Source organism: Rhinolophus ferrumequinum, chromosome 9 (genome assembly GCF_004115265.2).
Source record: "Rhinolophus ferrumequinum isolate MPI-CBG mRhiFer1 chromosome 9, mRhiFer1_v1.p, whole genome shotgun sequence".
Classification (NCBI taxonomy): domain Eukaryota; kingdom Metazoa; phylum Chordata; class Mammalia; order Chiroptera; family Rhinolophidae; genus Rhinolophus; species Rhinolophus ferrumequinum.
This window is the reverse complement of record NC_046292.1, coordinates 93,914,530-93,940,501: the sequence shown is the minus strand read 5'-3', so window position 1 is coordinate 93,940,501 and position 25,972 is coordinate 93,914,530. Positions and strand designations below refer to the sequence as shown.

Here is a 25,972-nt window from a genome sequence, read left to right as displayed (position 1 = left end):
TTGTCGTATTAGTTATCGACTAGCCTCCCGCAGGTCCTGGCGCAGAAGCTAGGTCCCCATTTCGCGCCTTGCCTTTCGCAGGAAACCACCGCCAGTGAGGGTCGCGGAGGCCGAGCGCTCCCGACTCGAGGAACACTCGCCTGCGGCGGCACCAGCCGGGTGGCGGAGGATGCCGGATGCCGGAGTTCCCAGCCTGACCACCGCACACCGGCGGGTTCCTCGGAGCCCGCGCCCCGGGACTCGCCCGCGGGGCGCTCCACCCGCTGCTCGCAGCGAAACAGAGACAGTGAGAAAGTGAGAGAGACAGAAAAACAGACTGACTGAAGCACACTCATGGACGCTCTCAGAAAGAGACACATAGAGAGACATGTTGATCAAAGGAGGCCGGGGTGCCCTCCCCGCCCCCCGCGGGCACAACCCTCCCGGCCCCGCCCCGCCCCAGGCTCCGCCTCCAGCGCGGCTTTTAAGCTCTATAAAGTTCCTCTTTCCCACCTCGGTGTCTCAGTTTCACCGCTTGAACTTGGGACCCACCGCTGCCCTCAGCTCCGAGGCCCAGGCAAGGTAAGATCTGAGACCCCACAGGAGCACACATGTGAGGCTGGCAACACAGGGAACCCGGACGGCTAGACCAGCGGTCCCGAGGACCATCTCGAGGGCAGCGCAGGGACCCCAGCTTCAGAGCTGTGAGGGAGCACGCCCCTTGAGGGCGCCCGGACTCCCACCCCGTCTGTTCAGGGCCCGAAACCTTTGTGCGGGCTCTGTGGAGGGCCCGGGATCACAGCTCGAGCATCTCCACCGGCTTTCCCCGGCTCCGGTATCCCCACCACTCTGTGGGTCTGCCCAGTGCTCGCTGGGGGATGGGATGGGGGAGGCGCGAGAGGGCACGCGCTGGACCAGATGGGAGAATGGGGCTGTCAGGGCCTCAGGAGTGGCCGAGACGGGGCAGTCGAAGGGACTCACACTGGACCGCGGGCTTTCCCGCAGGGGACATCCGCTCACTCCCGAGGCTCCTTCTCGGGCTCCTGGTTCATAAGGGGCCCAAACTCACCGCCGCCGCTGGCGCGTGGCTCCCTGGCTGATGGTGGAGAAGGAGGAGCTCCAAATTTGGGGCACTCGGGGCCTGGGCTCTGCTGCCTCAACCCCAGCCCTCCGCGGTCCCACGCCCTCCCGGCACCCTCCCCTGTCTCAGCCCTCTCTCACGGGCCTCCAGGGTCCTGCTGAAGCTCGGCGCGCCGCACTCTCCCGCTACTTGGCTGCTGCGCTCCTCGCCAAGGGCCGGGTCTCTGCCGCTTATTGCTGCCACTTGATCCTTGCTAGCTGGTGCGGGCTCAGGGGTATTCTGGGGACAAAGACTGAGGGTGCGGGAGAGGATTTGCTGGGTGCTGAGCATCTGGGACGCCCCGACTGCAGACGAACCCACGTGAGATTGGCGCCCGGGGAGGCCACCAAGAGAGTGTGAATTGGGGAGTGGGCAAGAGTGGAAACTGACAGTGAAGGGGGAAACGGACTGGCAACAGCTTGGGGATGGGCAAAAAGGAGTGGGTGCTACGAATGAGTATGCAAACGGAGTGCCAAGAGTGGGGGCACTGTGGCTGGGTGTGGGAGTGCGCGCAAAGGCGACAGTTGTGAGTCTGGGCTGTGGGGTGCGTGGCAAAGGAGAGTCCAGAAAGTGGAGTAGGAAGATCCACTCCGCGCAGGGCACGCTCTCCCGAGGCGTCAGGATTGTGCGCGCCAAGAGATGAGCACCGCCCGCGGGGAAGGTGTCTCAGCTCAGGAACCTTGGATGACACAGACTCGGTAGCGCGCCTCGCTGCCTCGGAGACTCCGAGGCCTCGTGGTCCTTGCCAGAGCTGCCTGGGACAGGATGCCCCAAGCCCCGTGCCGCGGTGGCTCAAGGGCGGCCCTGCTGTCCCCCGCAGCGCAGAGCCAGTGAGTGCAGGAGGCGGGTCCTGGGCGCGAGAGAGCGGCAGTCGGCGCGCTGGGCATGAACCTGGAGGGCGGTGGCGGCCGAGGCGGAGAGTTCGGCATGAGCTCAGTCAGCTGCGGCAACGGGAAACTCCGCCAGTGGCTGATCGACCAGATCGACAGCGGCAAGTACCCCGGGCTGGTGTGGGAGAACGAGGAGAAGAGCATCTTCCGCATCCCCTGGAAGCACGCGGGCAAGCAGGACTACAACCGCGAGGAGGACGCCGCCCTCTTCAAGGTGACTCACACGTGGGGAGCCCGGGACTGGATTGGGGGAGGGCCCCAGAGACCCCGGCGGGGCCCGAACCGTGACCCGGCGTCCGGCCCAGTCCGCGCCCCGCGCCCGGCCATTCTCATAGGAAAGGGGACAGCACGGGACCGGCGGGATGGCGTGGGCCCAGCAGGGCGGGCTTCCCGGGAGCATCAGGGGGCCGTCAGCCGAAGCTATGGGAGAGTTTCCACTTCTCTCGTGATTTCACAAACGGAAGATCGAGTCCCGATCCTGAACGGGTGCCGTGAGCAGCACCCAGAGTCCGAAGTGCCCGTAGAGGGCGTCGGTCCCAGGACGCCGGCTTCAGTGTCCTTGGTTGCATTTCTGTGGGTTCCTCTGTTTCCATCGGAGCCTCTTTCCTTGCCTGTGGATCCTTCCCGGCCTCCTTTGATCAACATGTCTCTCGCTGTCTCTTTCTGTGAGCGTCCATGAGTGTGCTTCAGTCAGTCTGTTTTTCTGTCTCTCTCACTTTCTCACTGTCTCTGTTTTGCTATTTTTCTCTAGGGTTTTCTCTCTCTACATATACATATACATATACATATACATATACATATACATATACATATACATATACATATATATGTTTTAATATATATTTATATATATTTTATTTTTTTCCTTTGGTTCAGTCTCTTTTTGGTGTGCCTGCTCTCTTGCCCCAGCTCTCTTTGGGACCTTCCATCTGTATTTCTCCGGCTCTATTTCTCTGTCTCTGTCTGACTCCGTCTTTCCAAGTCTCTCTCTGGAAAATTTTCCTTCCTTCCTTCCTTCCTTCCTTCCTTCCTTCCTTCCTTCCTTCCTTCCTTCCTTCCACTTTTTCTTCCTTTCTTCCTTTCTCTCTCTCTCTCTCCCTCCCTCCTTCCCTTCTTCCCACCCACTCTTTTGGGTTTCTCTCTTTTTCTTTCTCCTCCTCTACCTCTCTCCCTCTTAGGATCTCTATTTTGAGCCTCTCTCCAGACCTTTCTCTCTTTTCCTGTGTGAGCCTGTCATGATTGTTTTCCCCTAAAGCAGTTTACCCAGTGACCGGTGCCCAGCCCCACCACCTGTGGGCAGGACAGGCAAAGGGGACTCCCTCAGGGATTTGCATTCAGAACACCTCAGACAGTCTGACAGCTCAGATGTACTCTGTGGGCAGCAGTTCATCCCACAGCCCGCTGCCTAGCTCCAAGCAAACCATTTCAGAAACTGGGTGGCAGGCCTTTGCCAGGGGTCCTCCACATCTTACCCACCTTTTACAGATACTCAGGGAATGTTTAAACCACTTCTCTTCAACGCAGCCATGATAGAGACCAAGGTGAGAGTATTTTACATAGAAGACACCTACTATATTTTTGGCCTACATTTTGAGCAGCAGATTAAATTTGAAGCACCTAAACACCATTATTTTCTTTAGAAATACAATCGCCAGATTCTTTTTTAAAAGACTTATATTTTTAACTTTTCCCCTCTTCTTTCTTACTAGGCTTGGGCTCTATTTAAAGGAAAGTTCCGAGAAGGCATTGACAAGCCAGATCCACCGACCTGGAAGACACGTCTACGATGTGCTTTGAATAAGAGCAATGACTTTGAGGAACTGGTTGAGAGAAGCCAGCTGGACATCTCAGACCCCTACAAAGTATACAGGATTGTTCCCGAGGGAGCCAAAAAAGGTGGGACTTCCTGAGTGTGGGCCACAAAATATTGGTGGTCTGACACTTGTAACACCTTCATTTCATTCTGAGGCTCACTTTTCTAGTTTTGTTTTTTTATAGCCCGCCTGCCATCTGCCTCATGTTCAAGCCAGCAGGCTTGTTGTCCAAATCCTCTGGGTCATCAGCTGGAGTTCTTGTGTTAGTGTAGGATACTTTCTCAGACTACACGTCTCTACCAGGGTGTGTGTGCACATGCATGTGGGCATCTGCTATGTGCACATGTGTGTGTTTTCCAGTTAGGTCTATTAAGATGTGGGCCAGTTAGGTTTATTAAGATATGGGCCAAATTTCCAAACAGAAAATGGAAAACTTACTCAAAGCTTTACTTATCTATTAGTCTTTCATGATTAACCATTTTGTAGAAGGGAAGCATACATATATCCATAAATAGTTACTATTTATAGCAATAAAAATGTCAACTTTTCGAGTCTACTATTGTCAGCTGGGATGCTTATTAAGATTCAGATTCACTCTTTCCAAGATTCTGACCAGTGTATCAGAGTGGAGCCCAGGACTCTGCATTTTAAATGACCATACAGGTGACCTCACTTGCAGAACGTTTTGCTGGTGGGGCCCTTCATGTCCCACATCTTACCCACCTTTTACAGCACATTCACAGACAACGTTCCATTTATTTCTCTACCTGTCCTGCATAAATAAGTCAGACCTTGTAGATTTTAGTTTAATGGAATGAACAGGTAATTGCCCAAGGAAATTGCTGAAAAATGCCTTATTTGTCAACACTGTGTTATGCATTCTAGGAATTAAATCCTCAGATATTTTTCTAACATTTGACGTTTAGTTTTGTCAGTTCCTTTTTTCACACTGGGCCATTTCCCTTTTGTACAAACACGCAGGAGCAAAGCAGCTCACCCTGGAGGACCCACAGATGACCATGAGCCACCCATACACCATGGCCACTCCTTACACCTCACTCCCAGCTCAGGTATGGCGCACGTTGCAGAGCTTTGAGAAGGGAAGGCTGGGTCTGTGTGAGGCTGCACAGTGGGAAAATACACAAACAAAAACAGCATAACTTCGTTTTTGCTATTAGTCAAGCAGCCAAAACAAATCCCTGGTCATTGAATGAATGTCTCACTTTCTACCTGGCTTTGCTATCAGCATTGGTTTTAAGTAGGGGAGGGGTAGGTATGTCTGCCTGGTGGTGTAGACTTCTATTACTGATTCTGAAATCTGGGAAACAGACCTATAGAAGTTAAACATTTTGGAAGTTGTGTTCTATCATGTGAAACCACAGGGCAGCTGATGTCTGTAGACTTTTCTAGTGTGAATTACAGCTCTGTTGTACTCCCTTGGGTGGGAAACAGGCAAACCCTCTTACATTTCTTTTGGTGCCAGGTTTAACCATATGACGAAGCTTTACATAAATCATTATTTACAACACTGTCTCCATTGTGCTTTTCTGATTCTTTATGGCTAGTTTTCAACTAGTGTGATGAGCCATGCACTCCAAACACTTTCAGATGATGAAGTTATTTGGCTGCTGGCCAAATAAGAGATTCCCTGCTGAGTGTGGGAGGATATAAAGGAACCTGCCCCCTTTCCCCATGCCAACCAGCTGTTTTTTGCCGAGCTGGTGGCTTTCATCTTAGCTCTTCTGTATTCTTTTAGCAGGTTCATAACTACATGATGCCATCCCACGACCGAAGCTGGAGGGAGTACGTCCCTGATCAGCCACATCCGGAAATCCCATATCAATGCCCTGTGACATTTGGACCCCGAAGCCACCACTGGCAAGGCCCAGCTTGTGAAAATGGTGAGGACTGTGCTGGGGCTGGTTCCCATGGCTGCCACTGACCCAGCAGAAGAAACCTGGCCAGAGGGCCCTGATTTGTCATTTTGGGCAGTACTGCAGTTCTTTCCCTTCTCAGAGCTGCTGGGAAGGAGAGGTTTCTCTCTCCTGTGGGATGGTAAGATCCTCAGAGAAGGATGCCAAGCTTTACTGACACCTGGCCTACTGTGTGCTGGGACCTATGCTCATAACTACCTTATCTGGGGTCTTATTTAAGCATCGCAGAGGTCCTTCCAGATAGCTAAAAACTGCTCCATTTTTTATAGAGGCAAGCTCACAGAATGTACCCTGTGAAAGTGAGGGGCTGGAATTCAGTTTCAGATCTCCTAACCCCATTTAAGATAGGTGATGTCAGATATCAAACTAGTTGGCTATGTTTTGTAAATGATCTATTCAATAGGTTAATATTTTTCATCCTCCCCAAATTATCTTAAGCTTTATTTCTAATCTTTGGCAAAAAATAGATTTTAGGAGTCTTCCCCCCTGGATTGTACCTTAATGTAGACTGAGGGCCACATAATCTCGCTGGTCTGTTTCCAACTACACATCTGTAAAATAGTCTTACTACATCTGTGCTTGACCCTCCCTTTAAAGGGACACCAGGAGATTACTGAACTAGTATATTTCTCTTAGCCAATGCTGTGCCCATTTCAGTTGTTCTTGGGATTAGAGGTGATAATAAAAAGGGAATGATTGAACGCTATGAAGAAAAACCCATGAAAAGTCTCCACAGGGAGCCGAGCACTGGTGTTGGATCCCAAAGAGCTTTGCTCATTCTGGATTAGATGTGGTTCCAGGTCTGGGAATTCCCCAGACATCAAGTGGAGAGAAAATGTCACATAATATATTCGACACAGCAAAACACAAGCTTAGAACTTTTGAGTTAGTTATTTAAGTAGAAATCCTGAGAAGGGCCTTCTGTACGTTTTAGGAATATTTTTCCCCTTTAGAATTTGGTCAGTTTCCCTTTTTGTAGTCATGTTCAGGTTACTCTCGGCTTACGGTTTTGAAGAAGTGCACCATTATTTAAGATTTGTATTTAATGGCATGTTTACAAAAAAAAACCCTCAGAATTCAGTTTTTTTTAGTTTTTCAAGAATGATTTGTGGCAAAGGTTGTTTTCCATATCGAAGAGGAGGAATTAGCTAATGTTAAACTGGTTTCTAAAGTTCAGAGCCAGTACATCAGGCTCTACTGAACTAATAACCTTAGTAAAGAGACAATGCCTAGAACTGTTCAATAAGCTTGAATAGGAAGACGTATTTTGAAACACAGGTGACATTAAATAAAGTGCCAGCAAAATTAGGTTCTGCTATATAGTCTTTCTCTATTAATGTTTAATGCTGTGCTGCCAAGAGACATGGTTCAGTTTTCTCCTGAATCCAGCAGTAGCAAGCAAAAGAAATACAAAGTAAGCAATGTATAAGTTTTTAACTGGGCTTTTTGGCATGAGAACTCATATAGACCTGAGCCGCTCAGTTCTGCTGTGAACTTGCTGTGTGAACAGGGGTAAATCACCTCATCTGTCTGAGTCTTAGTTTCCCTGTTCACCATATGGAGGGATGTTGGTGAAAGGGTGCAAACTTCCAATTATAAGATGAATAAGTTCTGGGGATCTAACATAGTATACAGCATGGTGACTATAATTTACAATATGATATTAAAAGTTGCTAAGAGAGTAGATTTTAAATGCTTTCAACACACACACACACACACACACAAACACTAGTAATTATGTGTGGTGATGAAGGTATTAACTAACTAAAAGAAAGAATGAAAAGAAAGAAAGGAAGAAGGGAGGGAGGAAGGGAAAAAAGGGAAAATTACAGAGGGAGAAATCCAAGTTTCCTTCCAAACTGTGAAAAGGTTCCCTCTCTCCTCCTTCGACTCTGGTTTTTCCCATCGGACTTCAGCTTGTCTTTGCCTCCTGAGAGAGCCAGTGGTTGGCTCTAGAGGGCCAGCCTAAAGCCCTTTTCTTGTAGGGTTGATGCGCCCGCCTGGGGCTAAGTGGCCACACTTCAGGGAAAGATGGCCTCCTATGTGTGGAATGGACTCTGTTTAGACATCATCTGATTTTTATTTGCAAACACAGGTTGCCAGGTGACAGGAACCTTTTATGCTTGTGCCCCGCCTGAGTCCCAGGCCCCTGGAATCCCCATAGAGCCAAGCATAAGGTCTGCTGAAGCCTTGGCGCTCTCAGGTGAGTGTGGCGTTGGGTCTGGAGGCCCCCACGGGCCGGCTCTGCAATACTTACCCTTACCTTTGGGTGGATGTGATGTGTCAGTGAGCACAGCCTGTGGGCAGTTGCTTCCCTCCTGCTGCTGCCTGGAATGGGCGTGGGCACACCTGACTCCCCACCTGTGTGAATGAGGAGCACCATTAGGAAAGTTAGCACTGAGCAACCAGCTTATGATTCTGATGCAATTCTAGCACTGGCTGAGTCATTTTAAGTTCTCCGGTGGCATCTCTCTGAATTTCCAAGAATATGCAAACATTCCAGTTTCATTTACCAAGGGCCCCTCTTTAGCTAACATTCTCACAATGTAGTATAATTTCTTAGAAAAAAACACAAGAGCTTCTCATTTTGAAAAGCTGATTCTCCTTCCAGATTTATGAGGAGACTAATACAAGCCCTCAGCATTAGTCTGCCTTCTGGGACATTAGTTCTGCCTTCTTGGCCTCCATCGCATTCCCATGAGGATTGTGGTCTTTCTCTGAACTTTGATACTGCTTCCAAAAAAATACGAATTCGATCTGCTTTTCAAAGTTTTATTTCTAAAAGAATCCTGGCGCCTCAGAGAGCTTACCTGTTTTAAGGAAGGCACCTCAAGATGTCCTAAGCATATGTGATACATGCGTATGTATTTTTTAGATAATGTTTTGGATTGTTTAAAAATGAGATTTGTATTTATATTAAAAACGAGTAGCTTAAGCTTCTGAATTCTCACCTTGCCCCCGCCCCTGGCTTCTTTAAAAATCAGTGATAGAAAATGTAAACTAAATTCTCAAGGTCTCAGGGAGACAAGAGTTGTGGGTGCCTTTCTTGCTCCCAGGGGCGCTGGAGTTTCTATCTTTCAGATCTTTTTGGTTCTGGAGTTCTGAATGAGGTTGCTGCTTTTCTTCTCAGATGCTGCTGAGTGATGGAGGGGCGGAGATTTTCCAAGCAGAAAGGCTTGTGCTTGTTTTTAGAAATTTTCAAAACTTTTCTTAAGCACCTAAGACTTGTGTGGGTGACTAAAGAATAGGAAATAAACAGCTATTTGTATCACTCTGACCTCATGATTTCTGATAACATTAATGAAATGAAACCTGCCCTGTAAGTCACCTCTAATGGCCCACACCCAGTCTCATTAGGGCACACAGCCATCTGAGCTAGCTCTCAGCCATTGTTTACAGAGGCAGAAATTGAAGTGGAGAATTGAGACAGTATGTGGGTTAAGTCTCAAAACCTGCCATTGAGAAATAAGAAGGTTTTGTGGTTTTCTGTTTTTGATATGCATAATACAGATCAATTATCGCCTTGAAAGCATTTATTAGAGAACTGCAATTCCCATTCATTTTTCCATCCCATGCAGTTACCGTGGGTAGCTATTGTCTATCCATGAGGCCCTTTTGCATTTCAGTGAAGGTGCCCTTTGCAAACCAAGCTTGTTCCTTTCAGTATATGGGTCATATTTTAAAGAAGGTTCTGAAATCAGCAAAATTGCATAAATGAATTCATTTTGTTTAATGTTTTTGAAAGGACAGTTTTAGAGTTATTTTCAAACTTACACACATATCTTTAGTGGGGTTTCAGCAGACTTTATTCTCAGAACATGTCTTTCATTGATTCCTTTCTTTCCACATAAATTAATTTTATTATACAAGTAGTACATACACAGTGTGAAAACTAATTTAAAAAATCAGAAAAGCAAAAATAGAAAATAAAAACATCACATTCTCATCACCCAGAGATCTCCACTGTTAAAGCCTTAGTGCTTAGCCTTCTGGGAACTTCAATGTGTATAAATACATACATATATATTTACCTAAATGACATCATATTGATAATTTTAGGGTAGTGTCAGATGTATGGGCATATTTACTTTTTCTTTTTTTCCTAAAACATTATTATATTCTTTTTGCTAGCAGAAATTAAATTTAGGATTTCCTTCAAAATCAGAATTGATTGTCATGCTTAAAGATGAATTTTTGTTCAGTTTGTCTAAAATGACTTTGTATGTTAGACACGTTTTGTCATCACCACTACCACCATCACTAAAAAAAAAAAAAAAGAAAAAAACCAGAGAAAGAAAATGACATAGGAAGTTCTTAACAGTGGTGCTCTCTAATACAAGTCAAACATATTTTGCAGAAAATTGCTAAAAGGCATGCTCCCCCCAAAAAAATATAATAACCCACATCACATAAATTTGGAAAACGCTGAGTTAAAAAACTTGAAACCGATTTCTTGTGGGACTTCTTGAATGTCTCTCATTGTCTTTGAAACTCCAGGAGGAAGATAAGGGCATGAGCATTTCCTAAACTTCCTGACCTTGGGATGTTTTACTTTCTACAGAGCATCTTGGGACACCAGTGTCCCACCAAATACTTTGTTCTGGCTAGTGGTTTGGCACCCTTGTGGGAACACAGTGCTCGTTGGTCCCTCAGCACTGACCTGAAGTCCTGTCTTTGCAGACTGCCGACTCCACATCTGCTTGTACTACCGGGAGATCCTGGTGAAAGAGGTGACCACAGCCAGCCCCGAAGGCTGTCGGATCTCCCATGGGCACACCTACGATGCCAGTAACCTGGACCAGGTTCTCTTCCCCTACCCGGAGGACAATGGCCAGAGGAAAAACATCGAGAAACTGCTGAGCCACCTGGAAAGGGGCGTGGTCCTCTGGATGGCTCCAGATGGGCTCTATGCCAAACGGCTGTGCCAGAGCAGGATCTACTGGGACGGGCCTTTGGCACTGTGTGGCGATCGGCCCAACAAGCTGGAGAGAGACCAGACCTGCAAGCTCTTTGACACACAGCAGTTTTTATCAGGTAATGTACCTAATTATTGGTCAGAATGGAGTGCCCCATACCTGTAAGCCTTACCGAGAGAGAATGGAGGTGGTGATGGCATGTCTGCCACAGTGGTCAAAAACAGAAGGCCACTTCCACCTGGACAGAGCTTTTCCTTCTGTGAATCTCTGAAGCCACGCGGGCATAATCCCAGAATAGGTTTCTAGTTTGGTTCGCATCTCACCTCTCCTGTTACTACCACTCCTGTGTACCGCTGAGGGGTGTGAAGAGGAGGGAGATCACCCAGGAGGCTGTGGTTCAGGCTGATGACTTGAAATTCTGGAGTTCAACAGTCACCTAGTAATAAGGTTCATGTTTTAGGCGGTATGATCTCCGTGAGCATGTCTGTTGATGTTTCAGCTCTTTGAAGGTTCTTAGGAAAATTGCAAATGTTAGAAGTCTATTGTTAACATTCTTGGTTGTGAGATGTATCATCTTTACTCAGCCCTCCAGCAGGTGGGACCAAGAATAGAGTATGTTGAACTGATTTGCAAAAGGGAAATTATGAGAAGCCCATGAGTTATCTCTATGATAAGTGTGTTTCAAATCATATTTTCCAGAACCAGTAAGTTTTGTTTTCCTATTTTTGATTCCATGACAATTAAATCAGCCCAGGGCTGACTTTTATGAAACTACTGGCCAGGTTATTGTTGAAGCTTCACCCACAGTGTTCATTTAACTGTCTGCATTGACACTGCCGCTTTGGGAGGAGAAAGCTATGCTAACCTGCCCGCTAACTGCCGACATCCCTCCACCTCGTCCTCACCTGTCCACTATAAGCTCCTCCTTCAGAGACCCCCAGTGTGCTTGGCTCTGCACATGCCTTTCCTTTCCCCAAATGTGCATCTTGGTTTAGTTCATTTAAAATAAAAGGAAGCAGTGTGTCTGTGCTCTGGTTCCATTGACACGTGCTCAGCCTTTTGGGTGTGAGTTGCCCAGATTCTCTTAGGCTCATTCAAATTCTTTTTGGCACCCCCCCAAACCAATTTCTCCCTAGAAATCCTACGCCTCCCACAGAGGTGTGACAAGAAGAAGAGGGAGAGCTGAGCCTCTGGTTGCCCAAGGCAGCATCATGCTGACAAAGGCACAAGAGTCTGAACGCCCCTCTCACTGAGCTGTAAAATTGCCTCGGAGCCTGTGCTGTGACTGTCCCATCTGTCCGGGGGACCAGCATGGTCATCATGGGAAGGCCTGAGGAAGAGCCAAGAGTGGCTGAGGGGTGCCCTGTCTACACCTTCTGTGCTGCAGTGGGGTCTGAGAGAGTCCACCAGGTTTGCATCTTCTCAGAGATTGTGAATCTTAGTCTCTTTGGATCCAGAAACCACTGCAGGGCTTCTTCTTTTTGTTTATTTTTTTTTTGTTTTTTTAGTTTCAGGTGTACAAAACAATGTAATGGTTAGACGTTTACACCTCTCACAAAGTGATAAGCCCCCTCCCCTAATCTACCAGCCCTCTGACATCGCATATAGGTGTTACAATTCCATTGACTCTATCCCCTGTGCCGTACTCCACATCCTGTGACTATATATATATATATATATATATATAATTACAGCTGATATTCAGTATTATTCAGCTTCAGCTTCAGATGTTTTGTTTAAGGCACCCCAGGGACATGGCTCATTCCCCCGAGTTTCTCTCAGCACGCATGTTTTAGGAAGATGAGTTCCTTCTATGCTAACTAGGCTGTAAGTTGGGCTTGGAGTCACAGTGAACTGACAGATGGACAAGGCAAGAAGCAGGCAGACGTGACGGGCCGGCTGCGAGCATCCCCGGGCTGCGGGTTCACTTGCCTAGAATTTAGTATTTATCTTGAGCCACAGTGGTTTTTGTTTTCTTTTTATCTCATTCTTCTGTAACCAAGAGCTGTGTCTTTTGTCCATGGCAACCCCTTATCTTGAAGTGTTCACTAAGGAGCACAGAGGAACCTGGGACCTTACAAACTGAAGCTGTGCAGAGCAGCTTCTGTATAACCAAAGTTCCCACAGCACATCCTCTCGGTGCCAAGCACTGGAGGCTGGACTTTCTCAGAGAATTCTATCAAGTCCCACTCTGACGAGCTTGTGTGGGTGTAGTCTCAGACCTCCTGAGTGCGGAACGCCTTTTATACGTTCTGACTAAGTTGGCTGGGTTTGAATTGAATTCTGGAAGAAAATAAAGCAGGAAATCAAATAGTGTAGTGAGTTAGCTAGAAACTTCTTCAGTTGAAGAGAACAGTGGAAATCTTTGATATGCACCCATTCAGGATTTGCAGTCTACTAGGGACAGCCCCGCAGGCAAAGCCCGAGGGTGTGGATCTGATAAAGACGCGGCCCGTGCTGTTCTGCAAAAGTAGCAGACTGTGTAAGCATGGTTCTTCTGCAGACATGACATCTGACTCTAGTGGAAAGAATAGGAGCAGCTAGAGGCATAAGAGTCATCTTGAATATGGGTGAGGAGACATGGGTCAATGTCAGGGGTTGAACCATGTCTTTGCAGCAGTACTCCGGTCTCTGTTTTGATCCTGGGGGCAGGAGGGGTGGCTTTAAGGTATACACATCCACAAAAGTGGAGGCCCCTAGTGCTTCATCGCTACCCTTCTCATCTCAAATCACCTGTCCCAGAAGACAGGCAAGAAGTCAGCTCAGAGTCACCAAGTTTGGTCCTAGTGCCAAGTCGGATGCAGCTGCCCATAACCAATGTTCAGTCTCCAAGACGTCTAACATTTCCCATGCTGCCTGAGTCACATAGCAGTCCTGGGTAGCACTGAGAGCAGACTATGGGATTTCAGCAGTTTTGAGGTGAGGCTTTTTAAGTAATCCTGGGACAAGTCAGAAAATTCAGGTTTTTTTCAAAGAAAATTCCTCCTTTTTATAAACTATTCTTTTGCCTCTACATGGCTACATTTCTTTCCTTTATCTTCCTACTTTACTCCCTTCAGCTACCTTTTGCAACTTCATGGGTCCAAGTGCTGCAAAGCAAGGTCCCTACTGGGGTCTGAAGTTAAGGACCCACTCAGAAAGAGAATTCTCATTCCTATTTTAGTCTTCCAAATCATAGAGCATTTGCTTCCTGCCTTGACCTGCTGTGCTCAGTGATGAGTGGTTCTGAGGGTGGTTTTTCTTTTCTTTTTCTTGTGTGGGTTCTCCAGAGCTGCAAGCTTTTGCTCACCATGGCCGCCCGCTGCCAAGATTCCAGGTAACGCTGTGCTTTGGGGAAGAGTTTCCAGACCCTCAGAGGCAAAGGAAGCTCATCACTGCTCATGTAAGTATTTAGTCACATTCAAATGACTGATTGTTTCTCTGTCTTCATCAAGGGCAGTGCCCCATTCAGAGAAGTCTGAGATGAATAGAAACTGTCAGGTGACCTGGCAAGCAGTGAGGAGGAGGCGTGGTTCAGTGGGTGCTGCAGGGCCTGAAGCTGGAAACTGTCCAGCTGATCCTCGCACGATGGAGAAGCTTCTCCCACATGGGAAGCTGTCAACTGACTTGTGTATTTTGTAGATCTCCTCCAGATTTTCCCCATACCCTCTTTTATTTCTGGAGTTTTAGAAATTATTTAATTTTTGAAAACCAAGGGCCATGTGTTATTTGGAGGAGGCTAAATTTTGCAAAGCATTCAAGTGGATCAGACCATTGTCATGTTGTTCTCCAGCAGAGTTTAAGACAAGTTCAACTGCAGCAAGTAGACATCTTTTTTTCATGAGAAAGAAAAGAAATAAAAGGTTTCTATAGATAAAATTTAGCATTAATTTGCCACAGAAAAGAGTTTTGAATACCTAGGATTTTTGTATTTGAAAGCTTTACATTGCTACATAGCGTCAGGAGTTATTAATAGACCCTGACAATGAGCAGCAAAGGTAAGAAATTATACCCAATAACCTAAAAATGCAGGTCATCTTTTGGTTTTGATCGGTTTCTTATTGAATAGTAAAAAAACCCCACTATCTAATCTTAAACATGCAACCCCCCTTCTGTACTGTTAAATAAAAAAACCAACCAATAAACAAAAATATAGTCCCATAGACTTCAGAATTCTCTCACGAATCCCCTCCAGTGATTGATACAATTATTGATATAATGATTGATATCTTGTTAACCACTGATATCAATTGTTAGACGACTAAATAAACTTGGCATTGATAAATAACATTTCAGAAGTTGGTAATAAGCTCCCCCATCAGTCTGATTTTAAGGGTTTTGGATGCACTACCTTCCTTCTTGGTTAGGCAAGGTTCCTCAGGCAAGGGTCCCTGAAATCATGCTGTATGGTGCGGAAAAGGAAAATGGGGATGTATCCCCAGGACTGCCTACTCCCTTTATTATGGATTTATTTCAGGCACTTTAAATAAATTATGCTTAAGTTACTAAATATCAAATAACATAAAAGCTCAATTTAATAGCACAATTGACTGAAAATATTTGGTTTTCTTAGATGTTGCAAAATCAGGAAAAGCTGAAAGTAGAAATTTTTTGGTGAATGCGATCCACGCTAATAACCAAACTCGATGGATTTGGGATCAATTAACTTTTCTTTAGCCACAATAGCAGTTGTGTTGTTGCTTTTGTTTCTTTTTCTTTTCACCTTGGTTTAGAAACATACAGTTTTTCTAGGTCATCCTGGAATCAAATTGTTCAGGATGAGCCCTTTCGTCCCTGTCAAACTGCAGTTGTGGAAAAATAAGCTCATTGACCTAAATTACATTGAATATTACCTCAAACTTCCTTTTGATTTGGCATTTTATCTGTTTTGGCTTCAGTCTCAAGACTGAAACATAAATTTCAAGCAGATAATTTAAAAGTATCATTTTTAACTTTAACTTCAATTGAAACCCAGAATAAGTAGATTTTGTTCCTAGAGGTTTGTGTATGGAGGGACTAACAAAAAAATTAGTTCTTATGAAGGTCCCAAATATAAAATGTTTTGATGTGTGACAGCAAATAACTTTGGGCTTCACTTTACTGAACCGTTGGATATTGAGTTATTTAATGATGAACCAATTGCAGGATGTTAAAAAGAATGTCTTATTAACGTCTTCTTAAAATCTCTTATTGAAGGTCGAACCTCTTCTAGCCAGACAACTGTATTATTTTGCTCAACAAAACAGTGGACATTTTCTAAGGGGCTATGATTTACCAGAACACATTAGCAGTCCAGAGGATTATCACAGATCTATTCGCCACTCCTCCATTCAAGAATGAAAAAACATCAAGACGTGATTTTGTTTCATTGTAAATATCTGACTTTGACAAGAACAGCTGATTGAACAACCTCTTTTTCTTTTGAGGAATTTAGGGATTGGAACTTCAGTTCAACACTTGAGAATCTCAGCAAAAATATGTGTGGAAAATCCGCTCCATCTAATTGACAGATGAGCTTATTCCAAAACAAAGGATGGTCTTCAGGGTATTCTGCGGACTATTGTTGACGATAACTGTGAAAATTACCCAGAGGGTGTGTTTACATTTACTTAAATGCTATCTCTAATTTGATGTGGATTATTTCTTGCTTGAAGACTGGGAAAACTTGTGTTTCAATATTGATCACTAATTAGAGTGATGAAAGCACTTAAGTATTGTACTATTTCTCAGGGAAGTAAAATCTAAATTGGAGGCTAGTCTGCCCACAAAAGAAACGGATTAACACACGTAGGAGATATTGCTCTTATAGCACATGCTTGCTTGTAGAAGGAAACAGAATCTTTGACTGAAGTCGGGCCACGATGTCTCCAGCTTTGGGATGGCCCATCTCTCCACCTGGCCTGGGTCTCACCCCACGGTGGGCTTTCAAGCCTTGCCTTTTGCTGACCCTGCTTGCTTTCTCTCTTTGGGTGTCCCTGGAAACCAGTTGGTAGACTCTTGCTTTTTTCTTGAACCAAAAAGCATTAGGGCTACCCTTGAGTAGTAATTTTTTTTAAATTGATGTAAAATTGATACGTAACATTATATGTTTCAGGAGTACATAATTCAACATCTGTATGCACTACAAAGTGATCACCTGCAAAATCTAGTTACCATTTTCACCACACAATTGGATCCCTTTACCATTTCACGGCCCCCCAACCCTGGTAACCAACAGTCTGCTCTCTGTATCTATGAGTTTGTTTTTGTTTATTTGTTTTTAGATTCCATTTATGAATGAAATCATGTGGTATTTGTCTTTCTTCATCTGACTTATTTTGCTTAGCATAAATCTGCATTTATGCGAATGGTCCATTTGCATTGTTGCGAATGGAAAAATTTCATTGTTTTTGAATAATATTCATATAATATGCATTATATATGTGAAAAAAAATATATATATATATACTGGAGGTGCCAAAAAATGTATATACATGACTTGTATTCATCTTTTGTTATTGGTATATATTATTACAATTTTAATATAGTTTTTTCCTTTCTTAAAATGTGTAATAAATTTTTTGACACCTTCTGTATATATATATATATATATATATATCACATCTTCTTTATCCATTCATCCACTGATGGACACTTAGCTTGTTTCCATATCTTGGCTATTGTAAATAATGCTGCAATGAACATAGGGAGATATATATATATATATATATATATATATATATATCTTTTCAAATTAATGTTTTTGTATTCTTCAGATAAAAACCCAGACGTGGAATTGCTGGGTCATAAGGTAGCCCTATTTTTAATCTCCATGCTGTTTTCCACAGTGGCTGCACCAATCTGCAATCCCACCGACTGCACAAGGGTTCCCTTTTCTCCACATGCTCATCATGTGGAGAAACTTGTTGTTTGTTGGTTTATTGATGATGGCCATTTTGATAGGAGTGAGATGGTATCTCATCATGGTTTTGACTTGCATTTCTCTGATAATTAATGACGTTGAGCATCTTTCTATATGTCTGTTGGCCAGCTGTATGTCCTCTTTGGAGAAATGTCTCTTCATATCCTCTGCCCATTTTTAAATCAGGTTGCTTGTTTTGTGTTGTTGAGCTGTATGATTTCTTTTTATATTTTGGGTATTAACCCCTTGTCATATGTATGATTTGCAAATATTTTCTCCCATTCAGTGAGTTAGTTGCCTTTTCGTTTTGATGGTGATTTCCTTCACTGTGAAGAAGCATTTTAGTTTGATGTAGTCCCATTTGTTGAGTTTTGCTTTTGTTTCCCTTGCCTTTGGAGTCAGATCCACTTGAGTACTACATTTTTATCTATCCTACAATCTAGTAACAACTAAGATTTTTTTGTTTGTCTTTTTGCCTCTCATTCTGTAGAAATTATTGCTAAAACTTTTTTCTTAAAGAAGAAGAAAAAAGACAGATCGACAATTCAAGTACTAAAGATACATTTTTGAAACTCGGTGACATTTCCCCTCTTATCCTGTTTGTTTTGTTTGGCTATCAGTGACTTATCCATGACAACACTAAAGAGAAGGAGCCGGTGCTTTTCAAATTGGTGAACTCTGTTAGGAAAGATGATGACAGGCTTGCACGGGTTGCATAACTGCAGACTCAGTGGGCTGTTTGTGCTTACTTTGTATATTATGTGCTTCCTCATGCCAATAATGGTTTGACAGGGCCTTAAAATTCCTGGGCTTTTTCCAAATGCATCTTTTTGTAGAATCACTAAGATCTCCACTTGCCTAAATAAACCTGACCATTTACTTGTTTGTTTTGGAAAAGTACAGATTTTTAGACTCTGCTGCCAGCATCCCATATTTCTGTCTTACCACAAAATAATTGCTATTACTTTCAGGCTCAGCAGAAGACTTGATAGTTCTCAAATATATGCCACTCTTACTCTAGTCTATTTTTTAGTTCATTCAACAAACTGTATCCCTTGCATTAGATAAAGTATAGCATTTATCCTGTTTAGGAAGCAATAAAGCATTGGAATGTAATTTCTTTTTTTTTTCCATTTCTTAAAGACATTTTTAATGATAAAACAATTATATTAACTACAGAAAATGTAAACAATATAGAAGGGCAAAAAATAAGGCTCATGCTCCTTCTCAGCCCAACTCCTTCTCCCTAAAAGTGTTCACAAGAAGAGTTTGACTTATTCATCCAACACATTTCACTTTTCTATAAATATACATAAACTTAAAAAAACCTCATGGAATCCTCTTGCACCCACTTTTATGCAGGGCCCTTTAGCCTAACAATACAGACTTACCTCATTCTTTTCAGAGGCATTGTTGTCGAATCCACTGCTCCTGGTCAGTGCTTCTTGGGGCATCTCACAAGGTGCTCAGAACAAGCATGTTTGGGCAGCAGATGGTATTTGTCATGAACTGCAGTAATTTATACATCTTATAGATGCAAAGTATTTTGGGGTAAATTATCCTAAGGGGTACATGAAAACAAAAAGCAACCACTGTGATGCAGCCCCCAGCGTGTGGCCCTGTTCACTGCAGCAGCACCTCAGGGAGGCTTTGTGGCATCTGTCCTGGGTGTTGCATCTTCTTAATTCTCCAAGTAGATGCTTGATTTCAATTGCTGTTGTGATCTTCCTTCCTTCCTTTTTTTTTTTTCCCCAGTATTAATCAGCTTTACACTGGAGTTACATTTTCTGGAAAATGCTTCAGGCTTGGGGCACTTCCGTTCTTTCTCATTATTACGCTCAACTACGTTGACTATGTTAATTTTGAGGGATTCAGAGTGCATCTAGTAAATGAACTAATTATAAAATAATCAGGGTGAAGAATTCTGACAGTTGTCTCAGGACTTTGGAAAGGAATGGCTGCATGATTCCTTGACTTGATAAAATGGGATTAGCAAACTAGAACAAACTAGTTTGTTCTCAATGAAAGATGCTGTAAAAGAGTTTAGCACTTGTTAATGCTACAATGCTTTGGATTGCAGGGGAAAAAATGTTTAAGTCTCACAGGTGCATTTTATTGCCCTATTTCTTGTTCTTGGATTTGGTAAAACCATGGGTAGTAATTGATGTCTTCTGGAACACTAAAGAACCAGGGTGACCACCTCATTTCAAACCAAAACCTTGGAATCCCTTCAGTCCTGAGCAAAACAGAAGTTAGTCACCCTACAGAGAACCCAGCAAGATTATTGTGTTTAAAGTAGGAAGAGGCTGTTCCATTGGATGAGAAAATGTTAAATCCTACTGTGGAATGGGCAACACGAAACGTGGTTGTCACCTAAGCGTGGGTATGCTGAGGCTTGTGTTTAGAAAAAGATGTGCATCTGCTGAGACATGAACAAGACTTTCTTCCCCTGTCACTGTACAGGAATCCTGGAGCTAGAGCAGGTCTGGGAGTCTTGGTGCGGGGTCTGGCTTCCGTGGGAGAAGCTGAGCAGGGAGCAGCATCTTGAGTGAGGGCTCACTCCTGCACCAGAGAAGGCCCAAAAGTATTTTCTTGGCATCAGTTACTTCTCAGTAAAAATCCAAACACAGTGCCAGCCTCCTTTCATTACTCTTTTCCCACAGGAGAACGTTTTTCTGGAAGCAGTGAGCTTCTTTAAGGGCTATGTTTTTGTGAACTATCTCCCTAAGTAGCTGCTAGGACAGCCCTAATACAACATTAAACAGGTGAATACATGTTGCATTAGGACCACCCTGCCGTCCGTGTTGCTCCGCAGCTTTTTCACACCCCTGTCTGTGAGATTGATCTGTGTCAATGTAGGTGGATCTCATCCATCCCTCATTAACTTGTTGTATAGCCTGTCACATAAACGCAGTGAAGGTCAATTCTGGGGGTATTTATTTTCACTGCTTTAAGGAAAGCATGTATATAAAATGTAGCAAAAGTGGAGAAGAGAGGAGATATGGAAGAGAGAATGGCGAACAGGCCGTTCCTCCAGAATAAAGTCATTTTGCTTTAGACTCTCAGAGATGAAGAGACTCCTAGGTAGTGGCGTTCACTCCCCTGCACCCCTTTTACAGGTGGACAGGACCAGGCAGCTCCCTTGATTCAATTTAATGCTGTGCTTACATTGTTGCCATCTTGTTGCCACCTCTCAGGCAACGGTGTCTGGAGAACTAGGTTGGCCATTATGTGGACAATCCTTGTACATAATCATGTCATGAATTTTTATATAAATTGCTTTTCAATGCAGATTGATATTTGTGATAATCTGGTGTTTTAGGTAGTTGATAAATAAAGACTTCTTAAAAAACAATCTGTTATGGGCTGTGTGTGTTATTAAACACTCGTCTTATAGCTTTTTAAATACTTCCTCCTTCTGTTGCATTTTTTCAGCAAGGCTGTTTTGGCAGCCTGCTTCCTTCCTGGTTTTCATATACGTCCCGAAAATCAGATTTCAAAGTGTTTAGCTTGTTTTAAAAAATGCAAACTTGTCCTAGCGTTGGGCAGTTCCTCCAGCCCAGGAAACACTCCTAAGGAGAGTGGTGGACATCCTTTCGCTTCTCTCCCTCCATCCTGTAACAGGTCTGCTAAACCCAAGGAAATGGTTGTGAATGTGTCCTTTTATATTCACAGGCCCTTTGATTTTGTCCTTGTTAAAGGGAGGGGAGGAGATGTAAGTTAACCAGAGTCCTGAATGTGAAATGTAACAGAAAACTGGAGAAGAGCACACATATGAGATGAAATCTCCTGAGAGATGGAACCCCTGGTGGCCTTTGGTGGCCTTCTGTCTGCTGACTCGTCTCTGCAGCCAGAGCCGGAGGCCTCCTTTCTCAGCCCTTGTTTTGCTCGATTTCTCATGTGACCTGTCCCCTCAGCCCTATCAGTCTTACTAGTCTGTTTGGAACACTGGAAACACAGGGTGTCAAAATCCTTGCGGTGTCAAAATCCTTGCAGTTGAAGATTGCTTGGAGCTGTCAGAAATACTTAGTTTGCAACTAGGAGCCCCAGGATATGAGATCAGAATAATTTTGAATTTGCTAAGTGGTAACTGAATAGAAATAATGGGAAAATAATGTATCATACTACTGCTTTTTGAGGCTTTATCTACTCAGCAAGTATGGATGGACTTGAAATCAGTGTATATAAGCAAGTTTTTTTCAAGCAATAAATCAACTCTTTATATCTAAAGGCAAGTTTCAAAGGGATTTTGAGCCCTTGAACATGTTGCTAAGTAATTTTACACCTCCCTTAGGTTCCAAGGGTTATAAACCTTTCTTTATATAGCGTGGAAATTTGACTGCATTGGATTCAGTTTCCTTGAAGCAAGTATTACCTTGACAAAGAAATAATTTTGTATAAAGTGCACTGGCCATGCTTATCCATACCAGAAAAACACTATCAAGTTCTACATCATCTCTCTGGAAAAGAAACTCCAGGGGTCATAATACCTCATTTTTTTTTTTCCTAGGACAAGCTATACTTAAATTAACCCAGGCAGAGAGATATCTTCTGAATAAGTGGAGAATTACAAATTACAGGACAGGTACCTGGAAAACCAGGCACTCCTTTGAGTGACTCCCACTCCTGCCAGGCAGGCAGTGCTGGCATATGACTGTCTTCAGTGAATTCCTCGATGCCGAAGGGCCTTGCTGTGCTGCTGTCAGCAGGGTGGCCTCCAGCCTCATTGTTTACACCATCTGTCTGGCATACTCTATTGTAAAGTTCATTTTATTCCAGTACTTGAGTGAATGGTCAAAAGTTTGGAATCTGTGGAGTTCAAACAATGGACATTTTATTATCCTTAAAAGCGTTTGCTTCTCTTCTTTATGTCAGTTACAATTGACATTCCCCACCCCTCCTTGCCCCTCCAGTCCCTGCCCCTTTCCCATTGGCTTGGGCACAGTGAGAATCATCTCAGTAAACATAACATCCTTTGCCTCTTATTTCTTCTCCTTCTGGGTCAGGTTTCCATAACAATCTTTACCTGGAAGAAAATCAGCAAATGTATCTGAAACTTCTACCTTTATTTCTTACCATTCCCTTCTCTGGTTTCACATTCCAGTCCTGCTGAACAATTGCGATTTCCAAAGGTGCCTCTCTTCCCTCTCTTTGAAGACTTCTGCTGCCAATGCTCACCTGGCTAACTCCCTTTCCCCACTAGATCTCAGCTATGGAATCTTCGTTTCTGAAGGCAATTCTTCACTTCCCATGAATAGGTCAGGAGGCTTTCTCATTTGTACCCTGTTTGGATCTATGAGGATAATGTTGTCGAAGTATTTAAAAAGATGTCCCCCACTAAGACCACTCTCCCCTGTTCTTACTCCCAAGTGGTCTAGCCATTGGTGCTCACTGCTGCAGGGCAGAAAGAAAATGACCTGGTTGTCTGCTCCTGGCATTTTTCTTCCAAAGACAGGTTCTCAGGGGAAAAATAGAGGACTCATGGAATCTGGGAATTTAGGTAAGATAAATCCTTTCACTACTCTGGCCTCCCACCCCAGATTAGAGAAAAATGCTCAACGCTGAGGAAAGAGGAAAGAGAATGAGAAAAAAATGAGTGCATTGAGTTCGGCACACACACGTGCATGAACATGCGCACACACACACAGGTGTGTGCACACACGCCTTTGTCCACCACAGGAAGTGCAGAAGCTCAAGCCCAGCACCCCTCCCTGCCCGTGGGAAAACTTGTCTTCCCCGCGTCTCTCTTGGGTATAGTTCTTCTCCCTGCCATGTCCCCCTGGACACCCTCCCCCTCCAACGCTGGATGCTCTGTCCTCTGAGCTGTTATGTTGTGGATGAAGCCTCTTTAGGCTTCCTGTCTGTGGCTACGGCCCTCCCTGTCACCCCCACTGTCCCGGCGGGCCTCCCCCCTCACCTTCCACCCCCTTAAGTCCTCCACGTTCACCCCTTGCCTTTGCCCCCCCTTCAACCTCATGTGACTATTACAGAACGTTCATTTATATGTTCAATTGTGGTAAAATACACAAAAAGTAAAATGTCCCATTTTGCAGTGTACAGGCCAGTGACATTAAGTACATTTACTTCATGCTGTGCTGCCATCACACATCCTCCGGAATACTTTTCATCTTGCAAAACTGAAACTCTGTACCCACTGAACATGACTTCCCACCCCCAGCCCCGCCTCCCCAGACCCTGGCAACTATCATTCTACTTTCTGTCTCTCTGAATCTGACTACCTCGTATAAGTGGAATCATACAGTAGTGGTTCTTTTGTGGCTGGCTTATTTCAATGAGTGTAATGTTGTCAAAATTCATTCATGTTGTAGCTTGTGTCAGAATTTCCTTACTTTTTAAGGCTAGATAATATCCCATTGTGTGTATATACCACATTATGTTTATTCAATCATCCTTCCATGAACAGACATTTAGGTTTCTTCCTCCTTTTGGCTATTGTGAATAATGCTTCTATAAACATCGGGGTACAATTATCTGTTCGAGACCCTGCTTTCAATTCTTTGGGGTCTACATGGAATTGCTAGGTCATATGAGGTATGACAATTAAGTTTGTGAACTTGCCACCGTGCGCTTACATTGGCAGCACTGTACAAACAGCTTGGTAAGGTTTCATAACCTTGGTATATCAGTGTCTCGCAGCTGTGCTCGTGTCGACATGTGGCGGTGTCTTGCTAAGTGGTGTTCATTATTGTTGTTGCATGTTTTTGTGTGCTATCGTTGGAAATCTGAGCTTGAATTAGAGCAATGAACAAACATTAAATTTCTTGCTAAACTTGGCAAGAGTGGAAGTGAAATCAGAGACATGTTAGTCCTAGTTTATGGGGATAATACCATGAAGAAAACAGCAGTGTAGAAATGGATTAAACATTTTTCTGAGGGGAGAGAATGCGTCACTGATGAAGAGAGGTCAGGGAAGACAGTAATGAGAAGAACTGATGAAAACATTGCAAAAATTTATCTAATTGTATGTCAAAATCGTCGACTAACTTTGAGAAGCATAGCAGATCAAGTAAACATTGTAGAGAAACAGTTAGGAAAGTCTTAACTGAAAATCTTAACATGAGAAAGGTGTGTGCAAAAATGGTCCAGAAGGATCTCACCAATGAACAAAAGCAAAGGAGAGTCGAACACCTTTTGGAGAGGCAAGAAAATGTGTTGGGACATGTTATCACTGGTGATGAAACATGGGTGTACCTATACGACCCTGAAACAAAGCATCACTGTGCACAATGGAAGTCAGACAATTCTTCACAACCAAAAAATTCTGTCAGTCCAAATCAAGAGTCAAAATGATGCTGATAATCTTCTTTGATATCAGAGGAATTATTCATTAGGAATTTGTACCAACTGGACAAACAGTTAACCAAGTTTACTATTTGGAAGTGCTGAAAAGGCTGTGTGGTAAAGTTAGACAAAAACGACCTGAACTTTTCGCCAACAATTCATGGCTCTTGCATCACAACAATGCACCAGCTCACACGGCACTGTCTGTGAGGGAGTTTTTAGCTAGTGAACAAATAACTGTATTGGAACACCCTCCCTACTCACCTGATCTGGCTCCCAATGATTTCTTTCTTTACCTGAAGATAAAGGAAATATTGAAAAGAAGACATTATGATGACATTCAGGACATCAAGAGTAATAGCAATGACAACTCTGATGGCCATTCCAGAAAAAGAGTTCCAAAATTGCTTTGAAGGGTGGACTAGGCACTGGCATTGGTGCATAGCTTCCCAAGGGGAGTACTTCAAACGTGACCATAGTGATATTCAGCAATGAGGTATGTAGCAATTTTTCTAAGATGAGTTTGTAAACTTAATTGTCAGACCTCATATGGTAACTCTGTTTCATTTTTTGAAGATCCTCCATGCTGTTTTCCATAGTGGCTATACCATTTTACATTCCTACGAACAGTGCACAAGGGGTTCCCTTTTCTCCACATCCTCTCCAACATTTGTTTTATTCTGAAGAACACTTATTTTTTAAAATTTTACTCATTCAACAAGCATCTCCTGTGATCCACCATGTTCCTGGCCTTCTGCTGGTTTCCAGGGACACACAGCTTCACCAGGACAACATCCTGGCCCTGAGGGTCTATGGCTGCTGTAGGAGGTGGCACATGCTACAGAGGTCCTGTGTGCAAGTCGTCTCCACCAGCAAGGAAGGGTGGTTGATAAGGCCTCTAAGAAGACATTATTTTCATCCCCCGTTTTTAAGGGAAGAAACTGAGGCTCAGAAACCAGAAGTTAGTAGCCTAATGTTGAACAACTACTAAAAGGCAAAGCCAGGATTCTAATTTAGATCTCTCTGATTTCAAAGCCTCTCCTCTCAGTTCTGATGTAACCCTGAAGTGTGGGGCTGAGAGTCAGAGAGGTGACAGCGTGCCCCAATGCTGGCTGGTGACCACCGGCATCAAGCCCA

General features: G+C 44.0%; 1 protein-coding gene across 3 annotated transcripts; it reads left to right on the top strand.

Annotated features, from left to right (window-relative positions):
* The first annotated feature begins 500 nt into the window (after positions 1 to 500).
* Positions 501 to 17,079, top strand: IRF4 (interferon regulatory factor 4). Of its 3 annotated transcripts, none has more exons than XM_033113396.1 (9): positions 501 to 561; positions 1,920 to 2,203; positions 3,699 to 3,885; positions 4,785 to 4,873; positions 5,563 to 5,704; positions 7,833 to 7,940; positions 10,418 to 10,771; positions 13,923 to 14,035; positions 15,829 to 17,079. In XM_033113396.1, exons 2-9 carry the CDS (start codon positions 1,985 to 1,987, stop codon positions 15,970 to 15,972), a joined length of 1,356 nt encoding a protein of 451 aa, XP_032969287.1. In that variant the 5' UTR covers positions 501 to 561; positions 1,920 to 1,984; the 3' UTR covers positions 15,973 to 17,079. The 3 variants fall into 3 exon arrangements, with proteins under 3 accessions (XP_032969287.1, XP_032969285.1, XP_032969288.1); XM_033113394.1 differs by having other exon boundaries at positions 5,560 to 5,704; XM_033113397.1 differs by lacking the exon at positions 7,833 to 7,940 and having other exon boundaries at positions 5,560 to 5,704.
* The last annotated feature ends 8,893 nt before the right edge of the window (positions 17,080 to 25,972 follow it).